The sequence below is a fragment of the Esox lucius genome, chromosome 11 (genome assembly GCF_011004845.1).
Source record: "Esox lucius isolate fEsoLuc1 chromosome 11, fEsoLuc1.pri, whole genome shotgun sequence".
Taxonomy (NCBI): Eukaryota; Metazoa; Chordata; class Actinopteri; order Esociformes; family Esocidae; genus Esox; species Esox lucius.
In genome coordinates, this window is record NC_047579.1 from 12,998,006 (window position 1) to 13,015,983 (window position 17,978).

The following is a 17,978-nucleotide window of genomic DNA, read 5'->3' on the forward strand; positions in this document are numbered from 1 at the left end:
GGTGGAAAAAATGCTCCTCGAGTTAGCACTCCAAACAGATCCAGCCCTGAGCAACACCCCAGCCAGTAAGACCTTTGTTCCCGCTGCTGTGAGACCCCGTATGCAACAATGGTGCCACACCTCTCTGGCCTCCGGCCACCCTGGCGTTAATAAAACCATGGACTTGATCTCCAAAACCTACTGGTAGTCCACGCTGGCTGTCGATGTATGTGACTATGTTTTGTCCTGCCCCATTTGTGCCCAATCCAAGAGCCCCCGTTATCTTCCGTCTGGTAAGCTACACCCTCTTCCTTTACCTCATAGACCCTGGTCATCTCGCGGTAGAATTCATCACTGACCTACCAGCCTCCTGGGGGTACACCATGATCCTTGTTGCCATCGACCGGTTTTCTAAGATGTGTAGACTAGATCCCTTACCACGCCTACCTACTGCCTTGGAAATGGCAGAGTTCCTTTTCCACCAATTCTTTCGCCTCTATGGCATCCCGAAAAAGATTGTTTCCGACCGTGGCCCACAGTTCATCTCCAGGGTCTGACGGGCCCTCTGTACTCGTCTAGGAATCACACTGAGTCTGTCTTTGTGGTACCACCCAGAGTCAAACGGCCAGACGGAGTGCTTGAATCAGGAACTGGGGAGATACCTGAGACAATGTTCCAGGAATCCAACAGACTGGAGCCGCTTTCTACCCTGGGCTGAATACGCCCCAAAGTCCCCCAATTCACTCATCTCACCGCCTGACAACTTTTCAATGTGTTCCCTGGGAGCCGCAGCCTGGTCCGGTCCCAGCCGTGGATGATGGGTTCAAACGCAGCTAGCGGGTGTGGGAACAGGCATCCGAAACCCAGAAGAGATTCGCTGACCATCGACGACGGCCCACGCCTACGTTTCAGGCAGGTCAACGTGTCTGGTAGTCCACTCGGGACCTTCGGCTGCGCCTCCCCAGCAAGAAGCTCCTCCTCAGGTATATCGGCCCCTTTAAAAAAATCTGGAGAATTAATCCTGTCAAGTACAGTCTCCTGCTGCCCCGTCAATACCAGATTCACCCTGCTTTTCAGCTGTCCCTGCTCAAGCATGTTTTTTACAGCCCTCTGCATCCTCCTGTCTCTTGTTCCGAACTGCCTCCTCCTTTGGACGTTGATGGGATGCCTGCTTGATAGATACGGGTTTACTGGACTCTCGACGTTGAATTATAATCCTTAATTCAATGTCAGAGTTTGCTGTCAGGCTATTTCTTACCTTCAAAGTCAGTCCTGCTCCATTCTTTGTCAAAACATTTGAACTAATGTGATTTACCACTAACACAGGTTCTTAGGGGAATACAAAATAATCTGAAAAAGTACTTCTTTCAAAATATCCATCAACATGCCTTTCTCTGGCTGCACCATCTCTACTGTTTGATGTCCCTCTGTTGATCTATCCAGATTGTCCAAAATACAATGTTTCTCCCTTTCCGTCCAATAACGACTTGCAGCTGCATCGGAGAAGTCAGTATTGTGTTTAGCAATTATTATATGCTTTCTAATCCTTGCTTTCTATTAAAATGTTACATATGGAAGATAAAACCGCATGGTTTCAACACTAGAAGCGCTGAGCAATTGAAGCGCCGTCAGGGGTCATTTTGCCCTGTGTGTGTTGGGTGTTGACACACAATGATCGTAGAGGGTGCATCTTGCGCGTATATCCAACGCCAAAGACACTAATAGTGCTGAAAGAAGGACATTTGACCAAGAGTCACTTCAGTGCTTCTTAGTTTCAATATGTTGAAACCTAGTTTAGAACTTTTTTGCAATGCATCGTAATGTAGCCCTCATTTCGCAACATTTTTATGAGACAAACACATTTGAGTCGCTTATTTGTCACATCAACTCTGATCAATAAAAGAAAAACGTGAAAAATATGTTAACACATTTTGTCATTTCCATCCTTATTTCCTAATTAGATTATGGGCAAAAAAATGTATGGAAATAAATATGTTGTCCCATTCCATATAACATTGAAACATGCTTTGCTTAGTCATACAATCAAACACTCAGTAGTGTTAGAAATCAGCCGTTTCGTATAGTGGTTGAAATAATGATTGTCTTCATACACAATGCCTTACAAACAAATTTACTCACATTTTTGGCAGATTTCATTTAAATTATTACGATCCGGCTCGAATAATAGCTGTTCTATATGTTGATTTTCTATTTTTCTATTTTCTAAAGCAAATCAACACAATGTGTAAGGCGACAGAGCAAAGAAGACACCAGTTATTTACAATTCAATAGGCTATAATGGGCTATTGAAAACACAGAGAGAAATTGACAATTTTATTGATCAACTGAATGGGGGGAGCTGTTAGGGAAATTGTATACACAGTACAATATATTTTGTGTTTAGAGATATGAAGTTGCGAGTGTGTGGCTGCAGTTGTTTGCTGCGTAAACGGGCTGCTACACAGTAGAGTGGTTGCATGGTTTGGTCAGTATTTCTTTACAATGTCCCGAAGGGAACAATATACTGCTCAGTAAGTTATTGATGTTCTACAGAATATTGAGGAATTGGAATTGGAGGGTGAGTCATAAAGATATCCACAGATCCAGCCCTCTTTTTCAGTTTATTATCATTCATGCTACTCCCATCCTCTTACACTCAATCACACACAAACACACTTACGTTTCCTACTGTACATCTACAGTGTATTTATTGACTGAAAACGTTGAAGATTTTATATACACTAACTTACATTCTAGTGCCATTTATTGCCAATGTGCGTTTTAGAAGTATGCCCTTAATTAATGTTGACATTACATTGATGTAATATATAGAGGATATATTAATGTTATTCTGAACTATTGTTCTGTTTGTGTCATCATGATATTCTCTCTCCAGACTGTCAGGGTGTGGAATCTCTGTGCTTGCTTCTCTGGTCTCAGCTCTGAAGTCAAACCCCTCACACCTGAAAGAACTGGATCTGAGTAACAATGACCTGAAGGATACAGGAGTGGAGAAGTTCTCTGCTCTGCTGAGGGACACAGAATGTAGACTGGAGACTATAAGGTGAGTAACACTTTAAATTTTATTTACAATCATTCATTAATCTTTGTGATCACCTGGCCACTTCACCTATGGCATTAAACTTCAGTTCATGAAAATAACGTGATATATATCTAAGGAACGTTAACAGGGAAACTACACAACTCTGTGGTCTCAAGCTAGTTTGTCTATATAAGTCAGATGAGGTCTGCCTTTCCAAACAGCTGTGAGTGTGAGAAATATGCCCTGTTGCTACCCTGAAGAAGACAGCTTGTCTGTAGAAACGTTGGTGTGATATTAAATTATTGCATCTGAGCGTAGTAGTGTGTCGCTTTCTTATTCTTTTGAGTGTGAGAGATATAACTTTATCATAGTGAATCACTGTTAAATAAATTCAAGTTTTAGTGTAACAACTGTGTTAAATCTTATGTACACATTACTTTGTTAACATACAGTAATTATTTATTCCTGATTGGTCAATAACCGTAGGTATTTGAAGTGACCGATACAATGGTCCCATATAGTCTGTTTGCTCTGGTTTTTAGTGCTAAATCATAGTGGATGTGTCCATGGAGAACAGAACGGTCAGTTTGGAGCTCATGTTATAACATATGGTTTCATTATTTCTCTATTTGAAATACTAAGGGACTTTTGATTGTTTCACCTGTGTATTGGGTCACTGTGTAACTCACTGCTGCCTGTAGGATCAGAAATATTTCAGGTAATGTATGAGATCGTCGTGTTTATAGTTTCCAAACATACTGTATGTAGGCTAATAGGCAATATAATTGACTAATTAAAGGCTGTAACGGAACAGATTTTACTAGATAAGTAAGTTGACTTAGTCTAATTATCGTTGCCGTCCTACGTTCCAGATTTATCAATCTTTCAATCTAATCCTATTTTCAAACCTCTGATGTCCACAGATCCACCTCTCTTTGTCTGTTTATTATCATTCCTGCTTCTCCCCTTCTCACACACACACACACACACACACACACACACACACAAACACTTTTCCTTCATCTATAGTATATTTATTCACTGAGAACAATGATGATTTTATATACACTAACTTACATTCAGTGTCATGTATTGTCAATGTGCGTTTTAGAAGTACGCCCTTACGTAAAGTAGACATGACAAATATAATATATAGAGGATATTCTAATGTTATTTTGAACTATTGTTCTGTTTGTGACATCATGATATTCTCTCTCCAGACTGTCAGGTTGTGGAATCACTGAGGAAGGCTGTGCTTCTCTTGTCTCAGCTCTGAAGTCAAACCCCTCACACCTGAAAGAACTGGATCTGAGTAACAATCAGCCAGAGGATTCAGAAGTGAAAGAACTCTCTGCAATACTGAAGGATCCACAATGTCGACTGAAGACTCTGAAGTGAGTAATAGTAGATTATTTTCATATTTGATACAACATAGTGATCAATAACATTATAATAATACAACAGAGGTGTTACACTACAACTGTTGTTGTCAATTGGTGAACCTCCACCAGCCCTGAGTTTCAAGCAGGACAAAGTCCCCAACCACCTGGTGAAGTCCACTGTTCACTGGTACAATATAAATGTTTAATGCTCTTCTCTAATAAAACCAGGCTGAAAATAATGTCCTTTTACATTTAATTAGCAATAAATCAGTAATCTTTGGGATCAGTTGGCCACTTCTTCTTTGGTATTAAACTTTCAGTTCATGAAAATTAAGTGCCATATAACTAAGGACCATAATCAGGGAATCTACGCAACTGTGGTCTCAAGCAGCTAGTTTGCCAATAAATTCATTTTTTTGAACTAACCGTGTCCAAACACAACCATAAACGAAAGAGATTTTCTCCATCTGGGTTATTTAGACATTACATTTTTTGGGATAACATGGTCTGAGTCATCAGCTAGTTATACTTTTTCAGACCAGAGTCTGAGGTATTCGGACAAGGTCTGCCTTTCCATACAGAGTGTGAGAGATATACCCTGTTGCTACCCAGAAGAAGACAGCTTGTCAAAAAATTGGTATGATGTTAAATTATTTCATCTGAGTGTAGTAGTGTGGTTTTCTTATCCTTTACAGTGTGAGAGATATTACTTCATCAGAGTGAATCACTGTTTAATAAATTCAAGTGATAGTGAAATGACTGTGTAAATCATACAGTATTTCACAAAAGTGAGTACAACCCTCACATTTTTGTAAATATTTGAGTATATCTTTTCATGTGACAGCACTGAAGAAAAGACACTTTGCTAAAATGTTAATAATGTTAAAAATGAAAATAACTCAACACACAGCCATTAATGTCCAAAACGCTGGCAACAAAAGTCAGTAAACCCCTAAGTGAAAATGTAACGGTCCCAGCCTGAGGGGACCGTTCCACTTCGTGTTTTCTGTTTGTCCTTGACTTTTCTTGTCCTTGTATGGTCTTTCCTGTTCTTGTTTCAGTTAATCTGTATATTCCTTTCACCTGTGTTTAGCCCCCACCTGATTCTGTTCTCCTCGTTAGTCTGTGTATGTAGTTCAGCCATTTTCTCCCTGTCCCTGTTCGGTCATTGTGCTTGTCTGCGTGTCATGTTTTATGTACTCCTGATACTCCTGAACATCTTGTAGTGCCCGGCACTATGCTTTGCTTTCTTTGTGATTGTTTATTAAAAAGGAAACCCGCCGACATTCTGCGCCTGCTTCCGTCTCCCTTTCTCTAAAACGTGACAGAAAATGTCCAAATTAGGCCCAATTAGCCATTTTCCTTCCCTGGTGTCATGTGACTCGTTAGTGGTACAAGGTCTCAGGTTTGAATGGGGAGCAGGTGTGTTAAATTATGTGTCATCGCTCTCACACTCCCTCATATTAGTATCTGGAAGTTCAACATGAAACATCATGGCAAAGAACTCTCTGAGGATATATTTGCAAAATATTTACAAAAATGTGAGGGGTGTACTCACTTTTGTGAGGTACTGTATGTATTACTTTATTTCACGTACAGTATTATTTGAGTCCTGATTGGTCAATAACCATATGTATTTGAAGAGACCGATACGTTGTTCCAGCCTAGTCTGTATGCTCTGGTTTTAAGTGTTAAATCATTGTGGATGTGTCCATGGAGAAAGACAATTCTGAGCCCAAATTACAACATATGGTTTCATTATTTCTCTATTAGAAATAATCAGTGAGTTTAGTTTCACCTGTATATTGGGTCACTGTGTAACTCACTGCTGCCTGTAGGATCAGAAATGTCTGGTTAACATACATACAGTATAGGCTAATATGCAATATAATTGACTAATTATAGGCCGTAACCGAACAGATTTTACTAGATAAGTAAGCTGACTTTCTCTAATTCACGTTGCAGTCCTACTTTCAAGGTTTATTAACCATTCAAATTGATCTTCACTTCAACCCTTTGATATCCACAGATCCACCCCTCTTTTTCAGTTCATCATTCCTGCTACTCCCCTACTCACAAACACCCACACCCACAGACTCTTACACTTCTTACATCTACAGTATATTTATATGAGAACATTGATGATTTTCTATACAGGATTTCTATACATTCTAGTGTCATGTATTGGCAATGTGCATTTTAAAAGTATGCCCTTAAGTAAAGTTGACATGATAATGAAGTAATAAATTGAGGATATTTGACTATTGTTCCGTTTTTGACATGTTGATAATCTCTCTCCAGACTGTCAGGTTGTGGAATCACTGAGGAAGCCTGTGCTTCTCTGGTCTCAGCTCTGAAGTCAAACCCCTCACACCTGAAAGAACTGGATCTGAGTAACAATGACCTGAAGGATACGGGAGTGGAGAAGATCTCTGCTCTGCTGAAGGACCCACAATGTAGACTGGAGACTCTGAGGTGAGTAACACATTTGTCAACAGAACAATAAACATGACAACAACACAACAGAGGGGCAACACAACAAAAGGGGAATACAAACATCTTCTGTTTCCACCTCCACCTGCCCTGAGCTGGCAGCAGGTCCAAGACTCCATCCCTGGTATTGACCAAACCCTGTCAGACATCCCAGCAGGCCTGGAAGGAAACACACCACAACTAACAGGACCAACAATACAAACAATAACATATTTCTTACATATAAATAATGTTCTGTTAGTCCAAGTAAATCACACATTAGAACTAATCTTCATTCCACCCCTCTGATGTCCACTGATCCACCATTCATTCCCACTGTATTATTGTTACACTCTTTCTTATTGAAGACATCCCTTCATTCTACCATGTTGTCTCATAGGGACTTGAACTTCCCATCTGTTACATTTCTTCATGAATTGTCTGGTTACATCATACTGATGCTGCCCAGGGATCCATCATAGTACAGAGTAATTTGTCTCAGTTCTGCCAGGGTGGATGGGTGGAAGTCACACAGGGCTGCCTTGTCATGTTGCACTCTAGCGACTCCTTGTGGTAGAGTGGATGACTGTAATCTTAGTCATGGTTGTAAAGCTGGGGAATGTGTTACCCTCAAGCACATGAGAGAGGGAGTATATTGTTTATTATATATCGTAATTTATTTTAACTAAATAAATGATGTATGGCTTTATGGATTAACCTTTTAACCACCAAGTCAAGGGTGTGATGGTAATTTCATCGATCGGAACTCTTAAAAGAGTAAGTACAGAGACACAATTCTCTTGTCTCTGTACAATTAACAGTTTATTTGCAAATAGAGAGACACATCAAAAGCTTACAGAAAAATCCTCTGAGGAATCTCTGAGGTAGATACAGTGGATATAAAAAGTCTACACACCCCTCTGGAAATGCCAGGTTTTTGTGATAAAAAAATGAGACAAAGATAAATCATGTCAGAACCTGGTTGCATAATTGTGCACACCCTCTTATAACTGGGGATGTGGCTGTGTTCAGAATGAACCAATCATTTTCAAACTCATGTTAAATAGAAGTCATTACACACCTGCCATAATTTAAAGTGACTCTGATTCATCACAAATAAAGTTCAGCTGTTCAAGTAGAATTTTCCTGACATTGTTGTCACATGTAGCACACAGCCAGTACTTGCCAGAAATTCCTGCAGTTCCTTTAAAGTTGCTGTAGGCCTCTTGGAAGCCTCCCTGACCAGTTTTCTTCTCGTCTTTTCATAGATTTTGGAGAGACGCCCAGTTCTTGGTAATGTCTCTGTTATGCCATATTTTCTCCACTTGATGATGACTGTCTTCACTCTGTTCCATGGTATATCTAATGCTTTGGGAATTATTTTGTACCCTTCTCCTGACTGATATCTTTCAACAATGAGATCCCTCTGAGGCTTTTGCTCTGAGATGCAACTAAAGAACAGCTGAACTTTATTTGTGATGAATCAGAGTCACTTTACATGATGGTGTGTTATGACTTCTATTTAACATGAGTTTGAAAATGATTGGTTCATTCTGAACACAGCCACATCCCCAGTTATAAGAGTGTGTGCACACTTATTCAACCAGGTTATTGTAAGGTTTATATTTTTCCCCCTCGAAGATTTCAGTTTGTTTTTCAATTGAATTGTTCACATTATACACTCACCTAAAGTGGGGCCATGGTTTGGGTTGTGGAAGAGCCCTGGTATCAGTTGAGGTGGAGTCAAGGGGCCAGGGTATGGGTTGAGATGGAGCCCTGGTAGTCAGGAGGGATGGGCTGAAGGGTTCACATTACAGCACTATGTGTCTATGTATCTACATTTTTCATTGACAGTATATTGTCCCAGTGGCCTCAGACCATTATTGGCCATCAGGATGCCTTGTGAGCTGAGGCCCCTTATTGTCAGAGGTCCCTGGGCCTAGGCTCCATTTGTCTGGTCCATAATCCGGCCCTGGTTCCTGAGCCCACCCAGTGATATCCACTACAGAATCCTGTCTGTTTTTAATGCAATGCCTCCTGAGGATCCGAAGATTACGGCCATCCAATATTGGTGTTCGGCCTTGTGTACAGAGATTTCTCCAGATTCTCAATCTTTTAATGATGTTATGTACTGTGGATGATGAGATCCCCAAACTCTTTGCAATTTGGTGAGAAGTGTTACTTTTGAATTGTTTCACTATTGGCTTGCACAGTCTTTCACAGAGTGGTGAACCCCTCCCCATCTTCTGATAGACTCATCCTCTCTGGGATGCTGTTTTTATACCCAATCATGTAATTAGACAATAAACCTAATTAGTTGTATGCTTTTTCACCAGGTTTTTCTTTTCATTTTTTCAAAAATATTTTGTTGCCCCTGTCCCAGCTTTTTGTAATGTGTTGCTGGCATCAGCATAACATGTCTCAGTTTCAACATTTGATATATTTTTTTCTTCATCTTATTTTCTATTGAATATATTGATGGGCAACCAAGGATTTCTGAAGTGTTTGAGGCTTTCATAAAAATTGATAAAAAATCAGGTTGTTTTCTCAAGGCTTTGACACTCACTGCACAGTGGTGTCACCTGCTGGTCAGGAATAAATATCACGTTTAATGTTTATATAGACGTCTTTTCCACAGTATCCAACATGACTTTGTGGGGCTGTGGGTAGACGTGCGCTTTCTGAAGGAAAACTAAAATGCCCGGTTCATATCCCACATTTTTTTTCCCTTTCCTGCTAGTATTTAACTAAGTATTCAACTATGCATCCATTCTAAGGTTTTGTATTATTAAGGCAAGAGTGTCAAAATATTTAAACAACAATAAACAGTATTGTTTACACCCAAGTTCTGGATATGATCTGGCACCATAACAAGTAAAAGAGGGTAGGCGACACTACCCACTGCACCACTGATTGTCTTATAATGCAAACAACTTTTTAAATAAATGACTAAATAATATGACCAGTAGAGGCCGAACGACCATAAAAGCCTGTATTTTACAAAGAGGCTTTGGAAAAAGCGCGTGATCAAACGAGGCTTCTGACATCATCAATTACGTGGTATTACACCGATGCAAGCCTTGGTCCTTATGCATGGGTTAGAATATGGATTTAGAAACCTGCCAAAATGTTAAGCGTTGTTAGGATCGTAAGAAAATACATTCTCCAACCTTTATACTAATAATTTGAATTATTATTTTTAACTCGGCAAAGAGATTCTAAAATTAACTCCTAATAAATTGTATACAAATACAAATATGATTATAGTGAAGATACCAGTAATCAAATTACAATTTCATATTATTAGTATGAAGTTCGGAGTCTGGCAAGTGAACGGCACGATTGTATCAGTCTACACAGCCTATCTTCAAGAGCTCTTACAACACATCTTCCCCTACCTTTTGCTATTTTTAGACAATGAAGAAGAGTAACAAGAATAAGAAGAAGAAAAAAGAATTGACTCCTGTGTATTTTCTTTTTTGTAAATAGTTTTCTTTTGAAAACCTGCATTCATTTCAATTAAGATATAATTATCATGGGCTAGCATGATTTGGTCATAGATTTCAAACATGTGATTTCAAAATGTGAAATAACAGCTTCAAATTTACAAATCCTTGTAATCAATGACATCTGAATCTTTGTTTGATTACATGCCTTCTTTAAACCTATTTTAAATAGGTGGTGTTGGGGACATGGGTTACAAGCAGTGACATGAGACACTATCAATTAATGTTCAATTAATTTGTTTCATTTCATATATGCTATGACACTTTATCCTAAACATTACTATGGATGCACAGTTTAAATAAATGGTTACCTGGGAGGCAACCCCCCCATTCTGACTGAACTCAAATTATTTATTGCTGATCAAGAAATGTCACTATTGTGAACTGTTTATTAGCTAAATTAATCTTTAGTAACTATTCCATCTTTTTTTACAATCTTCAAAGTGCTTAAAAAGCCTTAGATGCCGATCAGTATTTCAAAGTTCAAAGATTTTGTTAATGTGAGTCATTTGTGAAATCATGATGATCTCTCTACAGGCTATCATGCTGTCTAGTCACAGAGAAAGGCTGTGCTTCTCTGGTCTCAGCTCTGAAGTCAAACCCCTCACATCTGAAAGAACTGGATCTGAGCTACAATCACCCAGGAGACTTGGGAGTCAGACTGCTCTCTGCTGGACTGGAGGATCCACACTGGAGACTGGAGAAACTCCAGTAAGTCCTGTAGATGTTTTCTGAATAAGTAATCAGTAATGTGGTATTAAGTTCCCATGTTGTTTTGCATTATGTAATACACTCACCTAAAGGATTATTAGGAACACCTGTTCAATTTCTCATTAATCTAATCAACCAATCACATGGCAGTTGCTTCAATGCATTTAGGGGTGTGCTCCTGGTCAAGACAATCTCCTGAACTCCAAACTGAATGTCAGAATGGGAAAGAAAGGTGATTTAAGCAATTTTGAGCGTGGCATGGTTGTTGGTGCCAGACGGGCCGGTCTGAGTATTTCACAATCTGCTCAGTTACTGGGATTTTCACGCACAACCATTTCTAGGGTTTACAAAGAATGGTGTGAAAAGGGAAAAACATCCAGTATGCGGCAGTCCTGTGGGCGAAAATGCCTTGTTGATGCTCGAGGTCAGAGGAGAATGGGCTGACTGATTCAAGCTGATAGAAGAGCACCTTTGACTGAAATAACCACTCGTTACAACCGAGGTATGCAGCAAAGCATTTTTGAAGCCACAACATGCACAACCTTGAGGCGGATGGGCTACAACAGCAGAAGACCCCACCGGGTACCACTCATCTCCACTACAAATAGGAAAAAGAGGCTACAATTTGCACGAGCTCACCAAAATTGGACAGTTGAAGACTGGAAAAATGTTGCCTGGTCTGATGAGTCTCGATTTCTGTTGAGACATTCAGATGAGAGTCAGAATTTGGCGTAAACAGAATGAGAACATGGATCCATCATGCCTTGTTACCACTGTGCAGGCTGGTGGTGGTGGTGTAATGGTGTGGGGGATGTTTCCTTGGCACACTTTAGGCCCCTTAGTGCCAATTGGGCATCGTTTAAATGCCACGGCCTACCTGAGCATTGTTTCTGACCATGTCCATCCCTTTATGACCACCATGTACCCATCCTCTTATGGCTACTTCCAACAGGATAATGCACCATGTCACAAAGCTCGAATCCTTTCAAATTGGTTTCTTGAACATGACAATGAGTTCACTGTACTGAAATGGCCCCCACAGTCACCAGATCTCAACCCAATAGAGCATCTTTGGGATGTGGTGGAACGGGAGCTTCGTGCCCTGGATGTGCAACCCACAAATCTCCATCAACTGCAAGATGCTATCCTATCAATATGGGCCAACATTTCTAAAGAATGCTTTCAGCACCTTGTTGAATCAATGCCACGTAGAATTAAGGCAGTTCTGAAGGCGAAAGGGGGTCAAACACAGTATTAGTATGGTGTTCCTAATAATCCTTTAGGTGAGTGTATGTGTCAAATACAGACCTGCCTAGCTGAATTATTTTGTGTAGCAGGAACACAGTTTCAAAGTCAAAGTTCACTGATACGATATCAAGCTGGATAATTGTAAATTTGAGGAAAAAACATTATTTACTGTATCCATAAAATTCAGTTTTTGTAAAATCACCACCCAATCTCAGTCGCATATTTTTCCCCCTCCCATATCCGATCCAAAAATGTACCAGACAGGAGGGTTGCTTCTCTTTAAATTGTGTCAGATATATTACAGACAAATTTATCCTAAAAACAAGAAATGTTCCTTTTCCTACGCAAGCTTGCCAAATTGTTTTAAAATGTTTGGCAGTGAATGCTAACTTCACAAAACACTGAGATTCAACTATCAATGGCTGACTTGCGCGTTATTTCAGTTTTGTTGATACAATCTTTAGTGGGGAAAATAATTTTGAAAGGTTTCTAGTGTAGCATGTAGAACATAACTTTGACATTTTGCTGATGAGGTTCAATGTGACACGTATAGTGTATCTGGGTCCTAAATTTAGCTGTATTACTGATGGTGATGGGGATTAAGGATAATTACACTGAACAAAATTATAAACGCAACACTTTTTTATTTTTGCCACATTTATCATGAGCTGAACTCAAAGATCTAAGACTTTTTCTATGTACACAAAAGGCCCATTTCACTCAAATATTGTTCACAAATCTGTCTAAATCTGTGATAGTGAGCACTTCTTCTTTGCCAAGATAATCCATCCACTACAGGTGTGGCATATCAAGATGCTAATTAGACAGCATGATTATTGGACAGGTGTGCCTTAGGCTAGCCAAAATAAAAGGCCACTCTAAAATCTGCAGTTCAAATCCATCTTATCAGGACTGTCCACTATAAATATCTTGAACTCCTGTACACAACCCCTCCTCGTGTATGGTGTGTTATTAGAGGAGGGGTTGTGTATGGTGTGTTATTAGAGGAGGGGTTGTGTATGGTGTGTTATTGGAGGAGGGGTTGTGTATGGTGTGTTATTAGAGGAGGGGTTGTGTATGGTGTGTTATTAGAGTAGGGGTTGTGTATGGTGTGTTATTAGAGGAGGGCTTGTGTATGGTGTGTTATTGGAGGAGGGCTTGTGTATGGTGTGTTATTAGAGGAGGGCTTGTGTATGGTGTGTTATTGGAGGAGGGGTTGTGTATGGTGTGTTATTGGAGGAGGGGTTGTGTATGGTGTGTTATTAGAGGAGGGGTTGTGTATGGTGTGTTATTAGAGGAGGGGTTGTGTATGGTGTGTTATTAGAGGAGGGGTTGTGTATGGTGTGTTATTGGAGGAGGGGTTGTGTATGGTGTGTTATTGGAGGAGGGGTTGTGTATGGTGTGTTATTGGAGGAGGGGTTGTGTATGGTGTGTTATTGGAGGAGGGGTTGTGTATGGTGTGTTATTGGAGGAGGGGTTGTGTATGGTGTGTTATTGGAGGAGGGGTTGTGTATGGTGTGTTATTGGAGGAGGGGTTGTGTATGGTGTGTTATTAGAGGAGGGGTTGTGTATGGTGTGTTATTAGAGGAGGGGTTGTGTATGGTGTGTTATTAGTGGAGGGGTTGTGTATGGTGTGTTATTGGAGGAGTGGGTTTTTGTGAATTATAATGAGCCCTGACTAGAGGTGATGTCTCATTCAATATATTTTAGGAATCACAGAAGTTTTTGATTAACATATTGCCCATGTCTAGATTGCAATTTGGATCATAACTTGTTTAATTGTCCACCCTGGTTTTGTGTGTCTGATGGGGGAGGGGTGTTTTATGTGTGTGTGCTTTGGAGTTATGTAAGGTGTGTGGTTGTGTGTGTTTGTGTATGGGTGTAAGGCAGGTTGTGTGTCACTGAATGACAGTCTGCTTCTTCCTCAGTATGGATCATGGTGGAGGTTGAAATCAGGACCGAAGAAATGTAAGTGATTTATTATACAGAATCTACAGTTTCTCACAAAAGTGAGTAAACGTCACATTTTCATAAACTTTTGATTACATTTTTTCATGTGACAACTCTGACAAAATGACACTTTGCTCCAATGTCAAGTAGTGAGTGTACAGCTTGTATAAATAACACAATACACAATACAATGCCCTTAATGTTAAAACTGCTGGCAACAATTGTGAGTACACCCCTAAGTGAAATGGTCAAAATTGGGGCCAGAAATATAAATATTTTGTGTGGCCACCATTATTTTCATGCACTGCATTAACCCTCTTGGGCATGGATTTCACCAGGTTTTCACAGGTTCCCACTGGAGTCCTCTTCCACTCCTCTATGACGACATCAACGAGCTGGTGGATGTTAGAGACCTTGCGCTCCTCCACCTTCCTTTTGAGGATGCCCCACAGATGCTCAATAGGCTTTAGGTGTGGAGACATGCTTGGCCAGTCCATCACCTTTACCCTCAGCTTCTTCAGCATGGCAGTGGTCGTCTTGGAGGTGTGTTTGGGATCGTTATCATGTTGGAATGCTGCCCTGCGGCCCAGTCTCCGAAGGGAGGGGATCATGCTCTGCTTCAGTATGTCACAGTACATGTTGGCATTTATGGTTCCCTCAATGAACTGTAGCTCCCCAGTGCCGGCAGCACTCATGCAGCCTCAGACCATGACACTCCCACCCACATGCTTGACACTTGTCTTTGTACTCTTCACCTGGTTGCCGCCACACACGCTTGACACCATGTGAACCAAATTAGTTTATCTTGGTCTCATCACACCACAGGACATGGTTCCAGTAATCCATGTCCTTAGTCTGCTTGTCTTCAGCTTTTTGCAGGCTTTCTTGTGCATCATCTTTAGAAGAGGCTTCCTTCTGGGACGACATCCATGCAGACCAATTTGATGCAGTGTGCAGCGTATGGTCTGAGCACTAACAGGCTGACCCCCCACCCCTTCAACCTCTGCAGCAATGCTGGCAGAACTCATACGTCTATATACCAAAGACAACCTCTGGATATGACGCTGAGCACGTTCACTCAACTTCTTTGGTCGACCATGGCAAGGCCTGTTCTGAATGGAACCTGTCCTGTTAAACCGATGTATGGTCTTGGCCACAGTGCTGAAGCTCAGTTTCAGGGTCTTGGCAATCTTCATATATCCTAAGCCATCTTTATATAGAGCAACAATTCTTTTTTTTCAGATCCTCAGAGAGTTCTTTGCCATGAGGTGCCATGTTGAACTTCCAGTGACCAGTATGAGGGGGTGTGAGAGTGATAACACCAAATTTAACACACCTGCACTCCATTCACACCTGAGACCTTGTAACACTAATGAGTCACATGACACCGGGGAGTGAAAATGGCTAATTGGGCCCAATTTGGACATTTTCACTTAGGGGTGTACTCACTTTTGTTGCCAATGGTTTAGACATTAATGGCTGTGTGTTGTGTTATTTTGAGGGAACAGCAAATTTACACTGTTATAAAAGCTGTACAATCTTTAGATTGGAGCAAAGTCTTTCCTCTGTGTTGTCAAATGAAAAGATATAATCAAATATTTGCAAAACCATTAGGGGTGTACTCACTTTTGTGAGATACTGTGTGTGTGTGTGTGTGTGTGTGTGTGTGTTTCTTTGTGTGTATAATATGAATGATGATGATGTGTAATATTGTGTCTTGGTCTCATCCATCAGATGTCTGTGATCTCACACTGGACCTAAATACAGTAAACAGAAACCTCTCTCTGTCTGAGGAGAACAGAAAGGTGACAAGGAGGAGAGAGGAGCAGCCGTATCCTGATCACCCAGAGAGATTTGAGGTCTGGCCACAGGTGTTGTGTAGAGAGGGTCTGTCTGGACGCTGTTACTGGGAGGTAGAGTGGAGTGGGGGAGGGGCTGTGATAGGAGTGACATATAAAGGAATCAACAGGAGAGGAGGTGTTGACTGTTGGTTTGGATACAATGACACGTCTTGGTGTCTGTACTGTTATGATGAACGTTACGCTGTCAGACACAATAATAAGAGAACTGTCCTACCTGTCACCTCCTCAGACTCCCACAGAGTAGGAGTGTATCTGGACTGGCCAGCCGACACTCTGTCCTTCTACAGGGTCTCCTCTGACACACTGACCCACCTGTACACATTCAACACCACATTCACTGAGCCCCTCTATCCAGGGTTTAGGGTTCATGAATCCTCAGTCTCTCTGTGTCAGATGGTCCCTGTGTCAAACACACCTTGATGTTTCACTTTAATCATGGTCATGATCAGTAGGACTCAACAAAGTAAAACGCTGACAATAACTCACTAGTAGTGAGTACATACAGTGTCTCACAAAAGTGAGTACACCCCTCACAGTTCACTAAATATTTATTATATCTTTTCATGTGACAACACTGATAAAATGACACTTTGCTACAATGTAAAGTAGTAAGTGTACAGCTTGTCCCCTCAAAACATGAAGCCATTAATGTCCAAACCGCTGGCAACAAAAGTGAGTACACTTGGGCCCAATTAACCATTTTCCCTGTCACCGGCCTTCTGACACCACACCCCTCCCATCCCATCAGTTCATCTCACCTGTTGTCTTGTTTAGTACACCTGGTCCTCATTTATGATGATTCCCCCCAGTATATCTGTTTCCTCTGCTCCTCTGGTCTTTGTGTGTGATTGTCTCATCTTACAAGCATGTCTGACTACGTCATCTTTTTATATTAAAGAACCTTCGTTAAACTCCACTGTTATGCTCCTCCTTGATATGCCGTCGGGACACCACTGCATCTTTTTCTTTCCTTTACAAAAAAGTCAAAAAGGAAGGATTTGAGTGAGGAGCAGAAAGTTTCAAATTAACAGACCACTGCATATGGAACGCTTCTGTTCCTCCCTCAAAACTTTCCTTTTCTACTTTTTTGGAAAGGAAAGAAAAACGTGCAGTGGTCTGTGCAGTGGAGCTGTATGTGGACCTGAAGTCTCCATAAAGAAAATAACTTTTAGGTTTAGGAATTACCAGTTAGGGTTAGGTTTAGGGCTATTGAGGACAGAATACGGATTTACAGAAAGACGTGTGTCTGTGGATGTTTAGGAAGAATATTAGTACTGATCTAGGATGAGGTCCCACTGAGTCCAGGACTCAGACACAAGTCTTGATTTTGATAAATTTTGACTCAACTTGAACTCGACCATCGGTGACTCGGACTTGGGACTCTGATTCATCTTGTACTTGGATTTGCACTTCTTGTGTATTTGAATTTGTACTGGATTAAGCAGAATATAATCATCTTGGTGAATGGGAGCCTGGCTCCAATTATCTATCAGTGTGATAAACACACAACACCCGTCACACAGAGCACAACACCCATCACACAGAGCACAACACCCATCACACAGAGCACAACACCCATCACACAGAGCACAACGCCCATCACACAGAGCACAACGCCCATCACACAGAGCACAACGCCCATCACACAGAGCACAACGCCCATCACACAGAGAACAACGCCCATCTCACAGAGCACAACGCCCATCACACAGAGAACAACGCCCATCACACAGAGCACAACACCCGTCACACAGAGCACAACACCCGTCACATGACTTTTTGCCCCTTTATTAAACATTTAAAATATTCACAATTGAATATGGAA

General features: G+C 40.9%; 1 protein-coding gene across 1 annotated transcript in view; it reads left to right on the top strand.

Moving 5' to 3' along the window:
* Positions 1 to 11,106, top strand: part of LOC117595278 (NLR family CARD domain-containing protein 3-like) — a 495,319-nt gene extending 484,213 nt beyond the window's left edge. Inside the window, exons 9-12 of the mRNA XM_034295445.1 lie at positions 2,876 to 3,043; positions 4,243 to 4,416; positions 6,706 to 6,879; positions 10,920 to 11,106. Of these exons, the coding sequence (XP_034151336.1) occupies positions 2,876 to 3,043; positions 4,243 to 4,416; positions 6,706 to 6,879; positions 10,920 to 11,097 (694 nt within the window). The 3' untranslated portion in view covers positions 11,098 to 11,106. The remainder of the gene's footprint in view (positions 1 to 2,875; positions 3,044 to 4,242; positions 4,417 to 6,705; positions 6,880 to 10,919) is intronic.
* The last annotated feature ends 6,872 nt before the right edge of the window (positions 11,107 to 17,978 follow it).